General features: G+C 45.2%; 1 protein-coding gene across 3 annotated transcripts in view; it reads left to right on the forward strand.

The window, feature by feature from the left end:
* Positions 1–385: 385 nt before the first annotated feature.
* TEX36 (testis expressed 36) overlaps positions 386–19,991 on the forward strand; it is an 87,590-nt gene continuing 67,984 nt past the window's right edge. For 2 of the 3 annotated variants that reach the window (XR_014776718.1, XR_014776719.1), the window contains exons 1-3: positions 386–506; positions 6,969–7,100; positions 7,807–7,887. Coding sequence is in view for 1 of the 3 variants with exons in the window: in XM_084768765.1 (XP_084624891.1) it covers positions 456–506; positions 6,969–7,100; positions 7,807–7,887; positions 14,307–14,591 (549 nt within the window). In the remaining 2 variants the exon portion in view is untranslated. Of the gene's footprint in view, positions 507–6,968; positions 7,101–7,806; positions 7,888–14,306; positions 14,930–19,991 lie in introns of those variants that run through there. The other variant, XM_084768765.1, reaches the window with a different exon arrangement.

The raw sequence follows: 19,991 nt of genomic DNA on the forward strand, positions 1-19,991 counted from the left end.
GTGTGTGTACTATGATTAGGTCTGAGCTAGGACACAGAGAATATCCCAGAAGGAGATGGGGATGTGAAGATGGTCAACTTCAGTGCAGGACTCGGGTTAGTTTTCTGAAAACTAGGAGATTGAAACAGATGGCTGGCTGCCTCGACGACATTAATGCAAATGTTGGATCCAGGAGGGCGCAAAATGTTTGCCGCCGAGTTTCCAGCATCTTCCTGGTCCTCACTTCTTAGGCTGGTTTGGGAACTTCTTCAGCTGGGATCTGGTGGTTGGAGCTCTGCACACGCTTGGGGAACTGAATGCCAGGAACACATGGCAAGAACCCTTCTGAGAGGCTTAGAAGGCTCTGCCCATTGTGACATGAGCTCCTATTCCGTGACAGCAGTGGACATTCTCCGCCTCCCTGTCTGCGTAGTGACTGAGAAGACCAGGGACAGGGGGTCAGCTCCTTGGAGAGAATGGCCAAAGGGAGGCGTTTCAAACCCCCTCTGGTCAAGGATGGAAGCTGGGTAAGGAAGATGGCCCCCTGGGAGCCTCCTCATGAACTGTGGCACAGATCTGAGTTGGGTTCCCTTGTGCTGCCTGCCGCGGTAGTGTGACCTATGACGATTTCCTTCCCTTGGCCTTAGTTTTTCTTCACCTGTCAAGTGGAAAGCGCAGCCACCAATTGAGGACTGAGTGAATGCATGGGAACCCCAGGGAGGCGGTCCAAGCCTTGGGAGGCTGAGGCAGGGGGATCAAGAGCTCTAGGACATCGTAGGTTACTTACCAAGACACAACCTCAGAAAATAAAGCTACAAAAAGAAAAGAGGAAGGACAGAAAGAAGGGAGGCATGGAGTACAGAAGGGGAAGGAAATGTGGAAATGAATGAAGAAGAAGACAGGGAAGGAGGAAAAGCAAGAAGGCAGAAGGAAGAAAGGGGGAAAGGAAGAGACAGAAGGAGGAAAGAATGAAAGTGCTTGCCACAATGGGTGGGCCCTTGAGCAGGCTCACTGGACAGCAGCTGCTACCTGATCTGCCTTTCCCATTTCTGCACACTGTCTTCTATATCCCTCACTACATTGTGAGTCGTCTCTTCTTCCAAGAACATAAGCTCCATGGGATGGGGCCTTCGTTAGTTTTCCTCAAATGTCATTTTTCCTCAATGATGCTCCATCAGTACCTAGACTAGGGGCCAGCGTGGAAGAATGAAGTATTTTCTTTAAAGATTTATTTATTTATTATTATGTATACAGTGCTGTCTTCATGTACACCTGCAGGCCAGAAGAGGGTATCAGATCACATTATAGATGGTTGTGGGCCACCATGTGGTTGCTGGGAATTGAACTCAGGACTTCAGGAAGAGCAGTCAGTGCGCTTAATCTCTGAGCCATCTCTCCAGCCCGAATGAAGTATTCTTAAACTCCCAACAAGTCCCGTCCAATTCCCATCACCCAACTATGAAGTGGACAGAGCCTAGGAGTGTGTCATTTGCATATTTTGATCATACCCTAGACTCCTGAGCCCAAGCTGTCCTCCCAGTAAGACCCCCCTCCCCCGCCTATTGATATCACAGACAAAAGTGCTGTTGTTCCAATGTCTTCTAGAAACATTTGCATCTTGGCCCAAGGACTTCTCATATGCTCTTCAATATGCATGTTCCATGTACTGTGTGTTTTCCATGTCCAATTTCTACAACTTGTTCGCAAGAGGGGAGTCCCCATGTTGTCTTCCACTCTCGAAACTAGAAGCACAACCTGAGAAGAGATTTGTGCTCAAAGTTTTTAGGCAATAACATGAGGTGGAGGTGGAGATTTGAGGCTTTTTTTTTGCATGTGTATGTGAGTAGTGTATGAGCATGTTCATGTGTGTGTATGTGTGTGTGTGTGTGTGTGTGTGTGTTCTGTGCAGATGTGTTTGTGGGATGGGGCAAGCATGATGTCAAGGATCTGCCTCCATAACTCTTTACCTTACACATTGCGGTAGACTCTCTTGAGCCTGGAGCTGGCTGACAGGCTTAGCCTACATGGTCATCTTGCTCTGGGGAGTTCATGTGTGCCTCTTGAGCGCTGGGATGACAGGTGGGCTGCCTCCCCAGCCGGGCTTTTATGTGGGTGTTGGGAATCTGGCCCTCAAGCTTGCATGGCAAGAGCCAAGATCTTGACTTAATCAATCATATAGCTGGCTCCCAAACTCAGATTTGTTTGTTTAAAAGAGAAAGAGAAAAGGAAGAAGAAATGTTGGCAAATTTGGGTCTTTAGAATTTACAACATTGATTGCGCTTTCTTTGCCATCACCTTAGACTAAGGCAAACAAGGTTTGTCTAGTCTTGACTTTCTAAGATGTAAAATGAAACACACCAAAAATAGAGAGTTTCTGTGAGACTAACGAGATAATTCATTCAGAAGGGCAAAGGTAAGCAGAATAGCCAATCAACACTTCCTAACTGTAGTATATGTGTATTCATGTACACACACACACACACACACACACACACACACACACACACACAGAGAGAGTACCCTTAATTTTATTCCATTAAGATCAAAAGTAATATGTAGCATATACACAATAAAACAGAAAAGTCTAAGTAAAATAAAGTTTATGACTAGTGTAAATATATGTTAGAATAAAAGGCTGAGACTGGGAAAAGTTTTGAATCTAGGTTCCCTGGGAGCCAAAGCCAAATGGGAAATAGTGTCAGCTACATTTTAATTTTATTCTACTTTAGGTTAGTTTAGTTTACGAGAAAGAAAGGGTTTCACTACGTAGTCTGGCTGGCCTGAACTCCCTGTATAGACCAGGCTGTTTCGAACTCACATAGATCTGCCTGTCTCCGACACATTGTTGTAATGGCTCATGGTAAGAAAAATATGTTTCTCGGATTAAATAGCTCCCTGTTTCCATCATCTAACTATCAGTTAGGATGGATGTTTGGCTGATTAAAAAAGCTGACTCCCAGGCTGGAGATGTAGCTTATTGGGATAGCAGGGCTCGTCCTCTCCACGTTGTTGTGAGTCTGCACTCCAGGCAGGGAAACAAGATCAAAGGACAACAAGACAGAAGGCATCCGTCTTCTCAGGCTGCCTCTCTTACCAGGAAAGCCATGGTTTCCCCATGAGCCTTGCAGGTTTACGGCTTCACAGGTAGCCAATAGAGCTACAAGAAAGTAGGGGAAGTTTGTTGTTTGTGGTGTTGTTGCTTATTCAACTACATCGGAAATTCATTTCAAGTGAACTCAGTTGCCTTATGAGAGATAAAGTGAGAATCCACACTTCCGGGGTAGGTGTTTGCTGCCATTCTCCAGCCACAAGCCCAGCAGGGCAGCCTGGTAGTCAGGAGTCTGGAGGAGAGGCACTTGTCCATCTGCAGCCTTAGCTTAACTTGAGCCGCTGGCAAAACGTCCTCTCTGCTGTCAGCACCTACGAACATAAAAAGAATAGTGCTGATCATGAAGTTTCTGGAAGGAACTTTAGACGAATTGGGAGAATTAAAGAAACTGTTGGCCGTGAGTCAGCTGCAGCCCATCTGCGAGGACAGTAATTGTCCCATTAGAGGTGACAGTCATTTTGCAGTTGACCTTGCTGGTTGTAATCTGGCTGTTGCTGGGCAGGAAAGGCTTTCTTTCCCCCCTCCCCCTCCCCGCTACTTACTTTCATTTTCCTATTTAATATTTCAGTCATCGAGTGATGGAAGGCAGCGAAAATTTCACCACCACCTTGTTAAAAAGCGGTATTTCACGGTTACACTATCTAACAGAAGGGTTTATTTTACAGCTATCATGCTATAGCCATTAAATATATATTTTAAAGGAGTGAAATTAAAATGCTAGGGCCATATTTTTGAACAGTGATTTAGTCCCCAGACTTGCAGAATACAAATGAACTCGTCAGTTGTCAGCTGATGCGAGCAGCCGCCCACCAGCCTGGGCTCATGGCTTTTCCAACTTAGCTGGATGAAGGGGGAACAGAGAGAGGCCCCACTTGGAGCCCACTTGCGCCATTTGCATTTATCTTGAAAGGTGATTTGATTGTTCAGGGATCAGCAGGCAAGGGCACTTAGCATGCAAGCTGACAACTTGAGTTCAGTCCTTGGAAGCCTGTCAAGGTGGAAGAAGACAGCCAACTTCTCAGAGCTGTTGTTCTCTGACCTCCACATGTATGCACTTTACATGCACACGTCATGCACACGCGTGCACACAGTAATAATAAGTAAGCAATTAAAATTGTTTTAGGGATCAGTTAGCAAAGTGTTTGCCTTGCGAGCTCGAGGGCCCAAGTCTGTTGCCCTGGTCCCACGAAAACATATGGTTTTGGGTGCACCTATCAGTAGCCAAGGTTGGGGAGGTGGAGACAGGCAGACCCCTGAGGCTTAGCAGCTAGTCAGTCTACCCTTACGTGGCAGGCCCTAGGTCCCAATGAGAGATGACAGCTCCTGAGGAATAACACTTGCAGTTGACTTCTTGTCTCAACATGAGAATGAGCACACACAAACAATAATCATTTTAAAATGCTTTTAAAATTTGATATAGAACTAATTTATATATATATATAAGTTGATTGAGAACTTTCTAGTGTTATTAAGTGAAGAAAGCAAGGCGCAGAGCCTGGGCAGTATGGCCTGTTTCCTGAAAAGCAGGATTAGCCCCCTTCACGTATAACACATGAAGACCAAGTCAGTGTTATCTGGGGTGGTAGTGCAGGCAACGAGGAGGGAGGGGGAAAGCAACAAGTTTGTGATGAATAAAAGCATTCAGTATTCAGAAGTGACATCTGTCACGCCACATGGCCACATGTGATTTCTAAAATTACAAAGACATTTTAATTCTTATATTGTCTGTATGATATGGTGCGTGAAAACTACCTATGTGTAGCGTTGTATACCCATGTCAGGGTGTTAGGCTAGCCTCCAAGAGCTAAGGGGAAGGGGCAGGGGTGAAGATTTAGGGAGGATGTTATTCCCTCTACTTGAGGTACTGAGGATTGAACCCACACTAGGCAAAGCTCTCTACCACTGAGGTGCAGCCCCAGCTTCCTTTTTTTACTTTTTGTTTTGACTCAGTCTCTCACCGAGTTGCCCAGGCAGGCCTTAAACTTGCAATCCTCCTGTCTAGACCTCCTGCGTAGTGGGTAACAGGCTTGAGTCACCAGATCTGGTTGTTTCCCTCTGATTTCTCTATTTGAGTTGTTGCTGTTTTTAACCAGGCATATATATATTACAAGCCTCATCAGGAACAAATTCACTGGGGCCCCATGGGCAGCTCCTTACACTTCCACGGGAGGGTCTGCACACACAAAGGCCAGTGGGTTTGCAGGGTAGTTTCGTTGTCATTGGTTTCATCCTTCCCCTCATCCCACGGGCAGCCACTGAGACATACTTGGTGGTGGTGATGGTGGTGCGTTTTCTTCTTCTTCTACCCTCCTCTTTTCATTCATTCTTTCTTTTTGTTTTTGTTTTTGAAGTCAGGGATTGTGTGTGTGTGTGTGTGTGTGTGTGTGTGTGTGTGTGTGTGTGTGTGTAGCCTTGGCTGTCCTAGACTTACTTTGTAGACCAGGCTGGCCTTGAACTCCCAGAAATCCACCTGCCTCACCTTCCCCAAGTTCTGGGATTGCTGGCATGTACCACCACACTTCCTTTTTCTTACACCGTGTTCTCAAAAGTTATCCATTGTTTTGTGTGCACAGGATATGCGTTCACATCAGTGGTCCTGGGTTGCACATTTGTGAGTTTCAAACTCCAATGCAGGAAAGGAGGTGGCTCACAGGAGCCCGGGGGGTTGAAGGGAATTTAGCAAGTTGTAGATTGATATACTTCACATATGAGATAAGGAGCCACTGGCAGGCACCCAGTCGCACACTGGTACACACTCATCATAGACGGGCAGGTGACCTATAAGCCTACAGACACGAACACACAGGCAGCTTGGAAAAGGCAAAGACTCAGGTCTTTGAGCTCAAGGCCCATTTATACAGAACCCACACAAAATGGCGCTCTTCCAGGCAGTGTGATACAGCAGATGACATAATTGCTTGCTTCTGGGGTTCCCAGGACCTTCAATCCCACTCATTTTGTGTTCACAGCCCTCTGATGTCTGGTGTCAGCGTATTTTTAGCTGATTGCCCTCAGATAGCCATGTCAGCGCCATACTATCTAAACATGAAGCGGCACCTGATGCTCCTGTGACCTCAACAACACATCATTCTGTTTCCTCTGCCCACTCTGCCAAGTTCTACGTGTCATCTAGCATCTTCATGGCGGCAGAGAACACCTGCAACACCCACAGTATTTATGACACAATTTCCCAGCCTACCTGCTTAGCACGCTCTCGCACAGATGTCAATCAAAAGCCACCTGAACATACAGTCGTATCTTAACTCAGGGGAATGGAGAATTACAGAGCCCGCCGAGGTCATTATACTTTAAAAGGGAAGAGATGGGTGGGAAGATGGCTCAGTCAGTAAGGCCTTAAAAGTGTAAGGATGTAAGTTTGATTCCTCGACCCCATATTACAAAGCTGGGGACGGTGGCACGCGGTTGCAATCCCACAGATGGGCGATGGGAGCAGAGGCAGGAAGGTCCCCGGAAGCTTGTTAGCCGGCTAGTCTAGCATGCTTGGCAATATCTAGGGATGAGAGTAAACCAAGTCCCTTAGTACATGGGCTGGATGCTAGGCTCCAGGTGCCGGGCTCCCTGGCCAGAGGAAGACCTCTGACCACACAGTTCTGTCATCTCCAAGTGCCTCCCCTTACCCTCTTTGCCAGAATGTGGAAATATTTCCAGGTTCTCTAGAACCTTGACTAGCAAGAGGCCTTCGTGGCTCGAAAACTTTGTTTGGAAGGGATACTTCAAAGTTACACGGGGTTTTTACCATTCCCCAAACATGCCAGAGGTGCCCCCAATGTGTTTTAATCACTTTGCAGGGGAAGCCCATACTTGGCGCACAGATTTCAGCTGCGTCTGGTTCTAATCAAGCCACGTGTTGTGTTTCCAGTTCCCTCACATTGGGCTGCTGCAGAAGGTGCCAGAATCCATCACAAGCACTGCCCTGAAGGAAATCCACTGTCCGCACTTGGCTCAGCAGGTGCAGAAGAAGCTGCCATCAGTATACAAAATCCGTGAGAAGGTGAGATGAGCATGGGCCCCCAGATACAGGATCCCAGGGCTCTCGGAGGAGGCGGCATTTTGGTCAGACAGCTAGCCTGTTTGCCCATCTGCCAGACCCAGGTTCCCTGGGACAGACCCGAGTGCTCTGCAGCTACATCTGCCCCCTGGCCCAGTCAATGAGCTAGAACTCTCCACGGGAACCTTTAGTCATTACCAGCCATGGTCTGCCTCCCTGGCAGCTCATGAGCAGCGGGCCCCCTGCCTCAGTGGTGTGAAAGAGGAAGCAGAATGGGTTTAACATCAACATCAGCTGCACTCCCTGTGGGCCTTGCTTCAGATCCAGACTTCTGGGAACCCAGCTTCAGGGCTTGTAGGTTCAGGCCAGGTTTCCAGGATTTGGTTTTGGCCATCCTTAGTAATCAGATAAGTGGTTGGCCCCTGTGCTGTCAAAAGCCCTTGCCAGCATTTGGTTCTGTGCATCTCTCTTCCACCCTTGTCTCTAAAGACATTGAAAGAGAATTTTTTTTCCCCACTCTTGCGCTCACATCCCTCATCCTGGGCTGTTTGCTCCATGGTGGTGGAAGACTTCATTAGCCTTACTGAGAGGTTCCGTTGTCCTATCCCTCTTCCTTCCCAATCACTGCGCCGCCCCTCCCCCCCCCAGGTCTAAGGGCACCCCGCGGTTCTGACATGTGCTTCTCATCTCTCTCCTCGTTCTTCTCCAGCAAGCGGAAAACAAAAACTTCCCCTTCTCTGCGCACGACAATCGCCACAGTTTTGAGGACTATGGATACTTTTTTGACTCTGTGAGTACTTCTTTGCAAACTAGTAGGGCTTCAGGTACAGCTCAGTGCTCAGTGGTAGAGCCCTTGCCTAGCGCTCGGGAGGCCCCGGCTCCCATCACTAGCACAGCAAGCAGGCAACCGGGAGACTGGGGAGCAGCGACGGGTTTCTTGGTTTCTAAGGTGCACAGATTATGGCGAGGCATGTGTTCCTCAAGACCGGAGCAATGTCAGAACAACCCCAGGGTCTCTATAAGACTCACCAAAGGTCACAAACAAAAGCCACCTCTTGAAGCTTTCAGGGATGGGTGGAGCTTTTTAAGCCTGCCCCAGGCTTCTTGCACAGGCCGTGGTTACAAAGTGTCCTCCTGCAAACTGTTTCTTGGGAGATTATGGCAGTTGTCTCTAGGGGTGTCAAGTTCCCTGCCACTAGAGAGCACGTGTGAGCAGCTTAACATAGCATTGGATGGCGAAATACCACACAAGCTGCAAGAGGGATTTTCAAATTTCTGGTAGCAACAGGAAAAGCTAAAAACCAGGTGATACTAATAAAACAGGTCTACTTAAAAAGTTTCAAGTTTATGGGGCTATAAAAGTGACATTCAGTCAAAGTTTAAACTTAGATTTTGCCCTTTTCTTGGGCGATTGCCAGGTATAAAGTATTTTGTATCTTCGTTTCTTGCAAGGCTCTTTCACTGGTGTTGGGGTCATAGTTCCCAGCTAGCCACACAAGACACCATTAGACAAAATTAGTGCTCTATGGGTAAGGTGTTGCCAAGGCAGGACAGATGGACCAGATACATCTTTTTTTTCTACTTCAAAAAATTAAACACATTTATTTGTACTGTTAGAGAGTTTCATACATGTATGTAATGTGTTTTGATCAAACCTACCCGATTCCCTCCCCTCCAATCTCTGCGACCACTTTTTTCCCCTCTCAACTTCATGTGCTCTTTTTTAAATCCACAAAGGCCGCTCCAGATGTCCTTTCAACTTAGAATATTTTTAGCTTCCACTAGGTTTGTTGGATCATACATGCAAGGGCATTTGAATATTTTATTTAACCCGATACTTCCTCCAGATTATCAGTTCAACATGTAATAGAGCAACTGACATAAAATTATTATGTTTTATCAATTCTTAAGCTTTAGAACAATTTATTTTTTCCCATTTACTTTGTATGGGTGTGTGCGCGCGTGCATCCATGGGTGGAAGTCAGATGACGAGGAATTGGTTCTCTGCCTCCACCACGCAGGCTCAGGAAATGGAACTTTAGTCCTCAGACTCAAAGACAAGAGCCCTTACTGCTGAAGAATCTCGGGGGTCCCACAAAAATGATCGGTTACTTTACACTTCCGCTTTCAAACTAAGTCTTTGGAAAACCTGATTCACATGTTACTAGTCCCAACTCACTTTTAAGTGCTTAATATCTGGGGCGCCCGGTGCCTCCTATACTGGACACCACAGCTTAGCTTAGCTTAGGCCAGAAAACGTGTCAGGTGGTCTTCAAGGATTTTTATCCCAACTTGGACTTGAAAATCCACATGACAAAGGCTCTGTACCAACAGCCTTCGTTTGTTAACCCTTTACTACCAACCGGTATTTCACATTATCTTGTTTTAAGCCCTATGGCACTCCTCTGGGCTAATTACTCTTATTCTTGATTTAAAAATGAGCGAACTGAGAACCACTGAGATGTAATATCATGCTGAGAGAAACCTTTCCCGCCACACAACCGTGTTCCAAGTAAACCTGAGGAACTTAACCTAAAAACTTGCTTTCCCTTGGCAGACCATGGAATACGGACTCTGAATACTCACCCTGTCCTCTCCAAGTGGAGTGCTCAATGTTTTCTTTATAACAAAATGTTTATTTCTATTTTCACTCTGCGGTATGAGTGTTTTGCCTGCATATATGTCTGTCTGTGTACCACATCACCACGTCACCACATGCATGCTTGGCACCCACGGAGGTCAGAAGACGGACTCAAATGCCCTGGAACTGGAGTTATAGATGATTGTGAGCCACTAGATAGGTGCTCACATAGAGGACCAAACCTAGGTCCCCTGCCAGAGCAACAGTGCTCTTAAATGCTGAGCCAGCTCTCTATCCCCACTTAATATGTTTTCTAAATCGCCACAGTACCATTATATCTATGAAAAAAGTCAAACAAGGAATGGGAGATGACCCAGTTGGTGCTTGATGCTGAGCCTGAAGCCCTAAATTTGATCTGTGGGACCAGAAGGTGAAAAAGAGAAAGAGCTCCCACAAGTTGTCCTCTGATCGACACAACACACACACACACACACACACACACACACACACACACACACACTCACACCTGCACACTCACACACACACACATACACTCACACGCAAACACGCACACGCACGCACAGGGCCTCATATACACAAGTAAATAAATAGTTTTAAAAAACTCAACACAAATTTACAAATAAAATTTGCACCCTTACTTCCCACTTCACCACTTTACCCAGGTGGTTAGCTGGTGATCCAGGTCTAGTATGCAGACCAACCACAGTGTGCATCTTGTTAATGAAACAAACAGGCTTCCACACGTGCATCTTAGCAGGTGTTGAAAGCCTCCAGGAAAGTTCCAGAGGTTTCCCACCTTTCTCTGCATTTTAGAATAGCTCGCATATTATTAACATTTGGGTTTTCAGTTTAGGATGGTTTGGTAGAGCTTGTCTATGGTACCCAGGACAGTGCTGGTTGCTCAGTGGGCTTGCTTGCCTACTGCACAGGCCCCCACCCCCCCCCCCCCCCCCCCGACTAAGTAATTTTGTCTCTGAAATTAATTACATTTGATACATTTTTTTAGAACAAGCTTTTTGAATTTTTACCTTGACTATTAGTCAATCTACTCAAATTTCCTGCTCTTATTGCATGTAGTTTAATCATTTGTTTACCTGAAATTATCTCATCCATTTCAAATTTAATGGCATATCTATCAAAGTACCCTTGCTTTTCTATTCTTTAAGTTTTCCTCAGTCGGCTGTTGAATTAAGATACATGTCATTTTTATTAATAAGATTATTAAAACTATGAATGCTCTTGAGGTGTTTTGGCTATATCAGGAAGATATTATTTAGACCCAACTAATAATTCTAATATTGTTCCATTATCTGAACAGAGATAAAACCGTCTGAAGGAGCTGCTTTATTCCTGGGGAAATCTCCAGGCAGTCGGTTTTTTATATTCAGAGGGTGGTACCTTGTTAATACACTTCTTAAACATTCACACTTGAAGGGAACTATTAGGAAAATATCAGAAGTAAGAATGAGCAAATAAATGAACAAGCAACATTTTAGGCAAACACATCATTAACATCTGTATTAATCAGACCTAATTATGGTCTGATTAGTATTTGCCTCCAAATAGTCTTTATTTAATTTTTAATTTCCCTTTTAACTGAGAGCTATTTGGGAGACTCCTAGACTTTCTGATGTGGCTACAACTTGTTAGGTTGTGTATTTGAGGGTAGTATCTGATTTTGGTGTTACATTAATTTTACAGAAGACACTCTGCGATTTTTGATGTTTTGAGTGATAGAGATTATTTTTGCATGTGATTAATTTTAAAGTGTCTCATTAGTGATAAAAAGATTACATAGCCCTCATTTAATTGCAAAATTATTGACTGAGGACTGCTAATTATACTGCAAAAGTATTTCTTCCTTTTTGTCTCGGTCTGTCAATTTGTGCTTCTGAGAGTTACTCTGAAATTTCAACGCCTTTTGGGTTTTGCCTTAAATTGTTTGGCATCATGTCTTGTTGCAGAAACATTCATGACTGCTTTATTTTTATCTTGATGGATTTCACATTTACCTCTGTGAATATCCCTCAGTCTCGGTGTTGCTTTTTGCTGTGTGCCCTTCCTTGCCCATGCTGCACTATGAAGTGTAGCTTCTTCATCTTCGAGAATTAAAACAATGTAGATTTTTTTTTACTAATTCCTTTAGCATTTGGTAAACACGCACAATGTATTTTAATCATAGCCCCCTAACTCCTCCCAGCTCCACCTCCCAGCTCCCCACCCCTTCCTTAGCTTCATGTCTTTTTTTTTTTTTTTTAAACAACCCACAAGGGTCTATTTATCCACGTCTGTGGGAGCATCCACTGGAGGTTTTCACTGACCATGGGGCCACACCCATAAAGAAAACAAATGCTCCCTCTCCCAGAAGTCATGCACTCTTTGTAACTCCCCAGCTGCGGGGGTGGGGGTGAGGGGGTGGGGGGCGGAGGGGAGGACGCTGGGTCCTTCCCTACTCCATGCTAGACTGCTGACTAGCTTGGTCTTGTCCAGGTCTTGTGAGGACAACCGTAGCAGCTGTGAGTTCCTACCCGAAACAGTCCTGTCAGGTTCCGGGTACAGTGTTCCACTTTGGTCCTCCCTGACCTCGGGCTCTCTCAAGCTTTCTGCTCTCTCTTCCACAACTGTCCCCTTAGTCTTGGTGGAAGGCGGCGTGATACAGATATCTCGTGAACTTTAGTCATTTTGCTTTGAGTTTGTCTTCCAGAGTGCAGCCCAATTAAAAAAAGCAAAACAGTACCCGAGAGTCACTGCTTCTCTGTATAGGTCTTGAAGCCGTTCACATTATTAGGGCGGTTTTGGTTCTACACCTGCCACTCGCTTTCTACCTCTTATCTATCTTGTTCTCGCTGTCTCTTTCTGTCCTCGCCTCCCACATAGCTCTATGGGTTGAATTCATTGGCTTATTCTGACACCTGCTGACTTTTTCCTAATAGTTAACTTCAAATGTGTGCTAATGAGACACTCCTCCCTGGATACAAACATGAACACTTGTCGACTTCCTCCAGGACAAAGTGGCCCCTTGCTAAGTGCCTTTTCTCTGTTTCTTTCCTTCCTGGGGCTGACAGGGTGGTGGCACTGGCTGGCTTCTCCCAGTTTCTGGATGAACCCTGAAGGGGCTTGCAACTGCAGCTCAGACACTGGTCCTGATGTCTCCAGTCTGGCTAAAACCTTGCGACTTCCTTCCAGTTTTCCTTTTCTCGCCATCTCCCTCCTTTCCCTCCCCCCACTTTTCCTTCCCATGTCTAAGCTCTTCCTGACCCATGCCCCTTGTTCCTTCCTCTTAAGTTTCCAGTACATTTCATGGCCACATGCTCGGTATTTTGACTTATGGTTCTGGCCACTTTCCTTGCAGCTCTTTCCTATATTGTTTTTTATCCCTTTCTGTTTTTATTTTGTTGGCGTATCCTCAAATAGCTTCCCGGAAAGATGTAATGTGCCCAGCATCTTCTCTTTGTCCCTCCAGAGTCTCTCCCTCCCCTTTCTTCCCTGGCCTAGCCTCATAGGCCGGTCTGTACAGACTGTATATCAGGAGCCGTTGCGTTGCTCCTAGATGTTTTCCCACACTCTATCAGCAGTATGTAAGTGCAGCCATTCCTGGGTATCTGTGGGATACCCTGTTGATGCCAAAATCAGCAGATGCTTGTCTCTTAACAGACAATGGCATAACATCCACACATTACCCATGCATATCCGCTACACTACTTACCATAGAGTGTAAATGCTGTGCAAATAGGATTAATATTGTTTACGGAATAATAATAACGTCTATACAGCCGGGCATGGTGGCACAAGCCTTTAATCCCAGCACTCGGGGAGACAGAGGCAGGAGGATCTCTGTAAGTTCGGGGTCAGCTTGGTCTACAAAGTGAGTCCAGGACAGGCAAGACTACACAGAGAAACCCTGTCTTGAAATATAGAAAAGAAAAAAAAAAAGAGAAAAGAGAAAGTCTATACATATTCACTTTATTATTTTCTAATTTAAATAATTTATTCAGATTACATCTGGATTGTTGTCACATGTTCACTTTAGATTTAAGTATTTTTGGCATTCTCTCTCCCTCTCCCACTCCTCCTGCCCCCTCAATTCTCCAGTTAGTTGGATTTGCAATTGGTTGAAGTAGGGAGGCAGATACCAGCTGTGGTATTCTGTAGACTGGTGTCTGTCTGTTTTCGGTCCTTTGTGCCAACACCCATTTTCTTTCTTAGTTTTCACCTCGTGATGAATCAAAAGTTAAAATTTGAATATATGATTCTCAGGTCCACATGTAAGGTGCCAACTATAAGCAAGCAAGCTCGTTCAAGCAAGCCTATTGGCAGAGACCAGGAGTCCTGCTTCCTTTGGGAGAAGCTGGAGGGTTGGGGAAAAGTTCCGCCTGCTAGTTCTTCAGCGGCAGCCAGGAGTGGTGCTTCCGTAGGAGTTGAGGGTGCTCAACAGGTTATATCTGGCTTTACCTTCCTTGTCTCTAAAAGTCTCAACGAGTTGGCTTTTATAATGATTGTTTTATTATGCATTTAAATATATACACAGTGTTAGCTGGTTTCGTTGAAATCCTCAGAACTATGAGACTGTGTGCGTCCTCTCTCCTAATCCTGTTCCTCTTCCCCAGGGCTTGGGACGCAAGAAGGCCCTTCCAGATAAAGGGCAACACACTTCTAGAAATTTCAATCTCTGGGCCTGTGACTTCATCCCGTCCCATTTTGATGGCCTGTCAAATAACCAAACATCATATGTACATAAGGATGCTGTGGTGATCTCAACTTTCCGACGCTTCCCGAAATGTTACAGTGACAAATGGAGCGCCTTCAACAAAATCCATGCAGAGGCTTTGAAAAATCGGTCAAATGAAGAGTTTGCTACTGACACAAAAGTTGTCTCTCCACATGAGCCCTAATCCTTCCAGAAGATTCTCCATGAGGGTTGTGATGTTATCTCATCAGGCACTCATAAAGTAAATGTCTCTGATTCAATACCACCCCAAAATTGTTGAAAGACTTTTGGGATTTTCATCAGGTTGAAAACATTAAAATCTTAAGAAGATAAAATGACAAAGCACTGCCAGGTTGCTGTTGACTTTTGATATTCAACAAGTTGGTTCTTATAATGGTTGTTTTATTTGTACACTTAAATATATTCATGTCATTAGCTGGTGTCATGAAGCTATATGAATATGTAAATAAACTGCTAAGATTGTCAAGTTTACCTCAGGGAAGTTAAAAAATTTGTACTTCATGTATGATTAAATTTTCATTTTGAAATTCCAAACAATGCAATCTCTCCTTGATTCTCTTTCGTCTTCTACCCTACGGTGTCCGGGAGAAGGATCACTCCCTGTTGTAGGGTAATTTTATTTAAACTCCATGTATGCATGTGTATGTGTGTCTATGAGTTTTGTGTGTGTGTGTTGTTGTTGTGTTTTAAGAAGATTTTTCAACAACAGGTCTCCATATACCATTTTTTTACAGTGAATTTTTTATTAATTTATTCATATTACATCTCAATTGTTATCCCATCCCTTGTATCCTCCCATTTCTCCCTTCCTCCCATTTTCCCCTTACTCCCCTCCCCTATGACTGTGACTGAGGGGGACCTCTTCCCCCTGCATATGCTCATAGAGTATCAAGTCTCTTCTTGGTAGCCTGCTATCCTTTCTCTGAGTGCCACCAGGCCTCCCCATCCAGGGGACGTGGTCAAATATGGGGCACCAAAGTTCATGTAAAAGTCAGTCCCCACTCTCCACTCAACTGTGGAGAATGTCCTGTCCATTGGCGAGATCTGGGTAGGGGTTTGAAGTTTACTGCATATATTGTCCTTGGCTGGTGCCGTAGTTTGAGCAGGACCCCTGGGCCCAGATTCACCTGTCATAATGTTCTTCTTGTAGGTTTCTAGGACCCTCTGGATCCTTCTATTTCCCCATTCTCCCTTGCATGTCCCATGAAAGTCTTCATTTACCAGGAAAGTGGGACAGAGGGGAACACTTCCTATTGGGACTCCAGGTGAGAGAAGCAAGGGAGAATGGGGAAATAGAAGGATCCATACGCCATTTTCAGAGGTCTTTAGTCACCTCTCCCCATACTCCCGCCTGTATCCTGTCTTTCCAACCTCGGCCCTGCCCATTGCTTTATGCTCCCCCAGCCCCCACGCCCCCTACCACCCGTACTCTATCCCCTCTCCCTTGAAACTCCCCCAAGTCTCCATAGCATCCACATCTGAGAGATAACATGTTTGTCTTTCTGGATCTGGGCTTTGGTGGTAATTTTTAATATATTTTTAAAATTTGCACTTTAAAATCAGCTATGGCCAGGAAGAAGTTAACGATTTCCATAAGCAAATCTTGCATTTGTCCCCCCCACCTCCTGGACTTCTAATCAAACTTAAAGAAATAGAATTAAGTTCTAGTAACTTCCCATTTGCTTCTCCCTTTGTTTCTATGTAAACAATGCAGTCTTTTCAGCAACTTGATATTGTTGCCAACACACTGCTTGTGTAGGTCTAGGTATACTTTTAACATTAACATTGGCAATACTTTACTTCTAAGCGTATAGCGGCTGCTCTAATGTGGCACTCAGAAGCTCCTCTTTTATTGTTAGGCTTCTTGAAGTTAAATTTGATATTTAACTACAGGAGCATAATCTCTGAGAGTCTTATTTGGTTTTTTTTTCCTCTAAAGCATTTTTTGAGTACATGCACATTGAATTTTTTTCTAAGAAAATAAGAATAAACAACAATGACAAAAACAGCAACGTCCCTCGGGTTCTGACTGTAGTCCTTGTTTTTCCTCCCAGGGCCGGCTCTATGCTGGCTTTATGTTTCCTTCCCTAGGCCTATGTATAGATTTCCCTACACATCCTTTGTCTCTAACAATACCACCATTCACTCTTGTTTCTTGTCTCTCTCCCATAAAATAGATATATAATTTGAAGCCGTTTCCTATTAACACTTACAATGGACTCTTTATTTGGGTGTGCATGTGTGTATGTGTGGGCAGCTGCACGTGAGCTAGGGTAGCACCAGAAGTTGATGCCGGAACTCTTCCTTGATCACTCTCCACTTTATTTGCCAAGACAGTTTCTCTCTCTGCCTTTTATTTGAGGATGCGGTGTTCAATACTTCCTTATACTAACTTTAATGACTAACGTTTTTTTTTATTCTCCTCCTCTCACTATGTTTTCTCAAGTACAGCACACACATTTTGACTCTTGTTTTACGGCTTTTCAGGGTCATTGTTAGCTGTGTGCTTGTTCTCACATGGACTATCTGAGCCTCAGGGTCGGGGGTGGGGTGTGTGTGTGTGGAGAGATGGGAGGTGATAAGAGACAGGACAGATGGTTCTGGGTGTGGTTACTAACCACAGGGAGAAAGAGCTCCCAGTTTATCTACTGATACCTCCCTGGGATACTGCTCTGACCCTCCCCCAATCCAAGCACCTACTTCTCAGTTGACCCGGAGCCATTTCAGGGCTCAGCAGAGAGGACGATGAGGACCAGGCATAGCAGAGGACCAAATGCTCTTGGTCCAACCTCTCCCCAAATTCATCCAACCGCTCCACACCAGAGGAGCCCAAAGATACACATTGGCAGCAGACCTAACCTGGCCTCTGTCTGCTTCTTTGTCTTAGAAAAACCAGACACTCTTGTCAGGGAGGCAGTGCTAACTATGTCATCATCAGATCTGAGAGACAGTCTCCTTGAAGTCAGCAGGCTTGACGTGGACAAGAACATGAATGAACGTTTTTTGAAGGCCGCTTGGCTGTTGGCCACCTACAGACTGCCTCCCGCCCTGCAGGAAATGCAGACCAAGGACATCACATGTTCACAAAACAGTCTTACAAATGGGCTCGAAGAAACAAAAGGACCAGCAGGCCCCATTTTATGCATCGTAAGTGGGTAATGTGGCGCTATCCTCCCCTGCTTCTTTTTGCTAAAGTACCTTGCAGGCTTCCCAGTTCAAGGAAGGGGGGCACCCGGTTTCATTGTGGCTCATTAAATAGAACATAGCAGTGACACCGGAGCTTTGATGTCCAGTCCTGCTTCTTGGGCCACTCATCTGATGCTGATAGAAGTCACTGGATGCTTGAAAATCTTGGGCTTGCACTGTACTTAACTCCCAAGTGTATGTCCTACACTCACACCCAAACATGCACACACACACACACACGCATCCGCATTACTAAAAAGTGTTCAGAACCAAATCTGCAATTGTGGTGCCTAACGAATGGGGTTGGGGAGGAGGGGTGTATTTGTCATCTATGGAAACTCTCCTGAAAGCTAGTCCTTCCTCATTTAATTGTCTCCTGTGTAAAACAAATAACACCAACTAATTACCCACAATTCTTAATGCAGTCAACCAAGAACAAGAGGATACTGACTTTAATGGAAGGTGGCACTTAGGATTCCAAACACAATCCACTCTGTGCAAATAAAAATCCCCCATAAATTGGTGCTATGCTAGTGAGTTGCTGAAGCTGGCTCTTGGTTTTAGTAGGTCACTTTGAAGGGAGGAATAAGCAAGCAGTCAGCGACTGAAACCTCGGCTCACTAATCAATTACATGCAGGTGTTTATAGATTTCTTCCATCTTAATGAATTAGCCTTGGACTTGTGCCATGCTAGAAATCACTTAGGCACTAAAGAAGCGACCAATGGCTCAGGAATCCCATTCTGAAGAGATGCCGCCTAGTTCTTGTTCTAGAGCAATACCAGGATGCTCCCATTACTTCTGGTACATGTAGCAGGCATGTTCATAACTAATGAGTCTCATATGTGCAACAGTAGGGTCTGGAGAACCTTGGGCAGCACAGATAAAGGGACAGAGTGGAGGGTTTCTGTATGGGACGCACTCTTAAATGATGCCCACTTTTGAACAGAGACGCACACAGTCCTTTGTGGTTCATTTTGACGTTTATGATTATGTTGTAGAGATTATTTTTGTGCATTTCTTTCTGGTATGCACGTTGCTATGTGTGATGTATGTACATGTTCGGATAGGCATGTGTACATGCATGTGGGTGCATGTGAACATGTGAACATGCATGTGTCTGCGTGCGGTGTATGTACAGGTTCAGATAGGTATGTGCACATATATGGAGGTGTGTTGCACACAACTGAACACGCATGTGTGTCCCTGTGTGGTGTATGTACATGTTCAGATAGGTATGTGCACATGTGGGAGCATGCATGTGGAGACCATAACCAAGAAGGCCAGAGGTTCACCAGGTGTTTTTCCTCTGTGGCTCACCACTGTATGCTTGTTTTGTTTTTGTAAAGATTTATTTAATTATTATTTATACATATTCTGCCTGCATGTGAGCCAGCAGGCCAGAAGAGGGCATCAAATCTCATTGTAGATGGTTGTGAGCCACCATGTGGTTGCTGGGAACCGAACTCAGGACCTATAGAAGAACAGACAGTGCTCTTAACCTCTGAGCCATCTCTCCAGGCCTCGACATCATATGTTTTAAGGCAGAGTGCTGCGTAGAAGCAGCTCCTGGTTTTGGCTGTGCTGACTGGCCTCTGGGCCCTAAGGATCCATCATCTTTGCCTGACTACACAGAGCTGCTGACACAGAAGAACCCTGCCATGCCCCTGCTTTTTTTTTTTTTTAAATACAAGTTTTGGGAATTTAAACTCAGGTCGTCACGTTTGTGCTAAAGCTACCTTAGCTCCTGTTTCTTACTCAGAGTATCTTGAGGCTTCCTTTGGCCAAAGGCATTATGCTGTGTGGTCTTGCTCTGTGTCTTCTGCTATGGCTGATATGACAGTGTTCTAGAAACAATCTTCATTAGCAGATTAGCCCCAAGCCCAACTCCAGAGTGTAAGACATGTCATCACTCCCTCAAGGGTCAGGAGGAGTAGACATTCAAGAAGTTCAACTCCCCCCACCCCCACCTATAAAATGGGTCCATATTAAGGCCTTCTAGGGAGAGAGATGGGTGTCGGGAAGGAATGATAAGCTAAAAATAGGCTTCCCATATGTTCTGCTGAGTTCAGGGAAGAATCTGTGCTGTTATGGTAACACCCTAAGAACATCATATAACAAGCGGGAATAATCAACTTATTCCTCTGGGCTCTTGGAGGCTGCCCATCATTTCTGCTTGGAACACGACAGTGAGAGCTAAGGGCTTGAGAAGACCCCTTCCAGCTCTGCTGTGAACTCTGAGGCTTGGAGGTCCTTCCCAGCTCTGCCTTTCTCTGGTGGAAACAGACCCACACTTGACAAACACACAGGGTAGTCGCAGCGCTCACCCTGCTGCTGGTTGAGGATAGAACGCTCCCGGGTAAGTGTGAAATGCGGAG

Source organism: Acomys minous (genome assembly GCF_964271855.1).
Source record: "Acomys minous genome assembly, chromosome: 2".
Lineage (NCBI taxonomy): Eukaryota > Metazoa > Chordata > Mammalia > Rodentia > Muridae > Acomys > Acomys minous.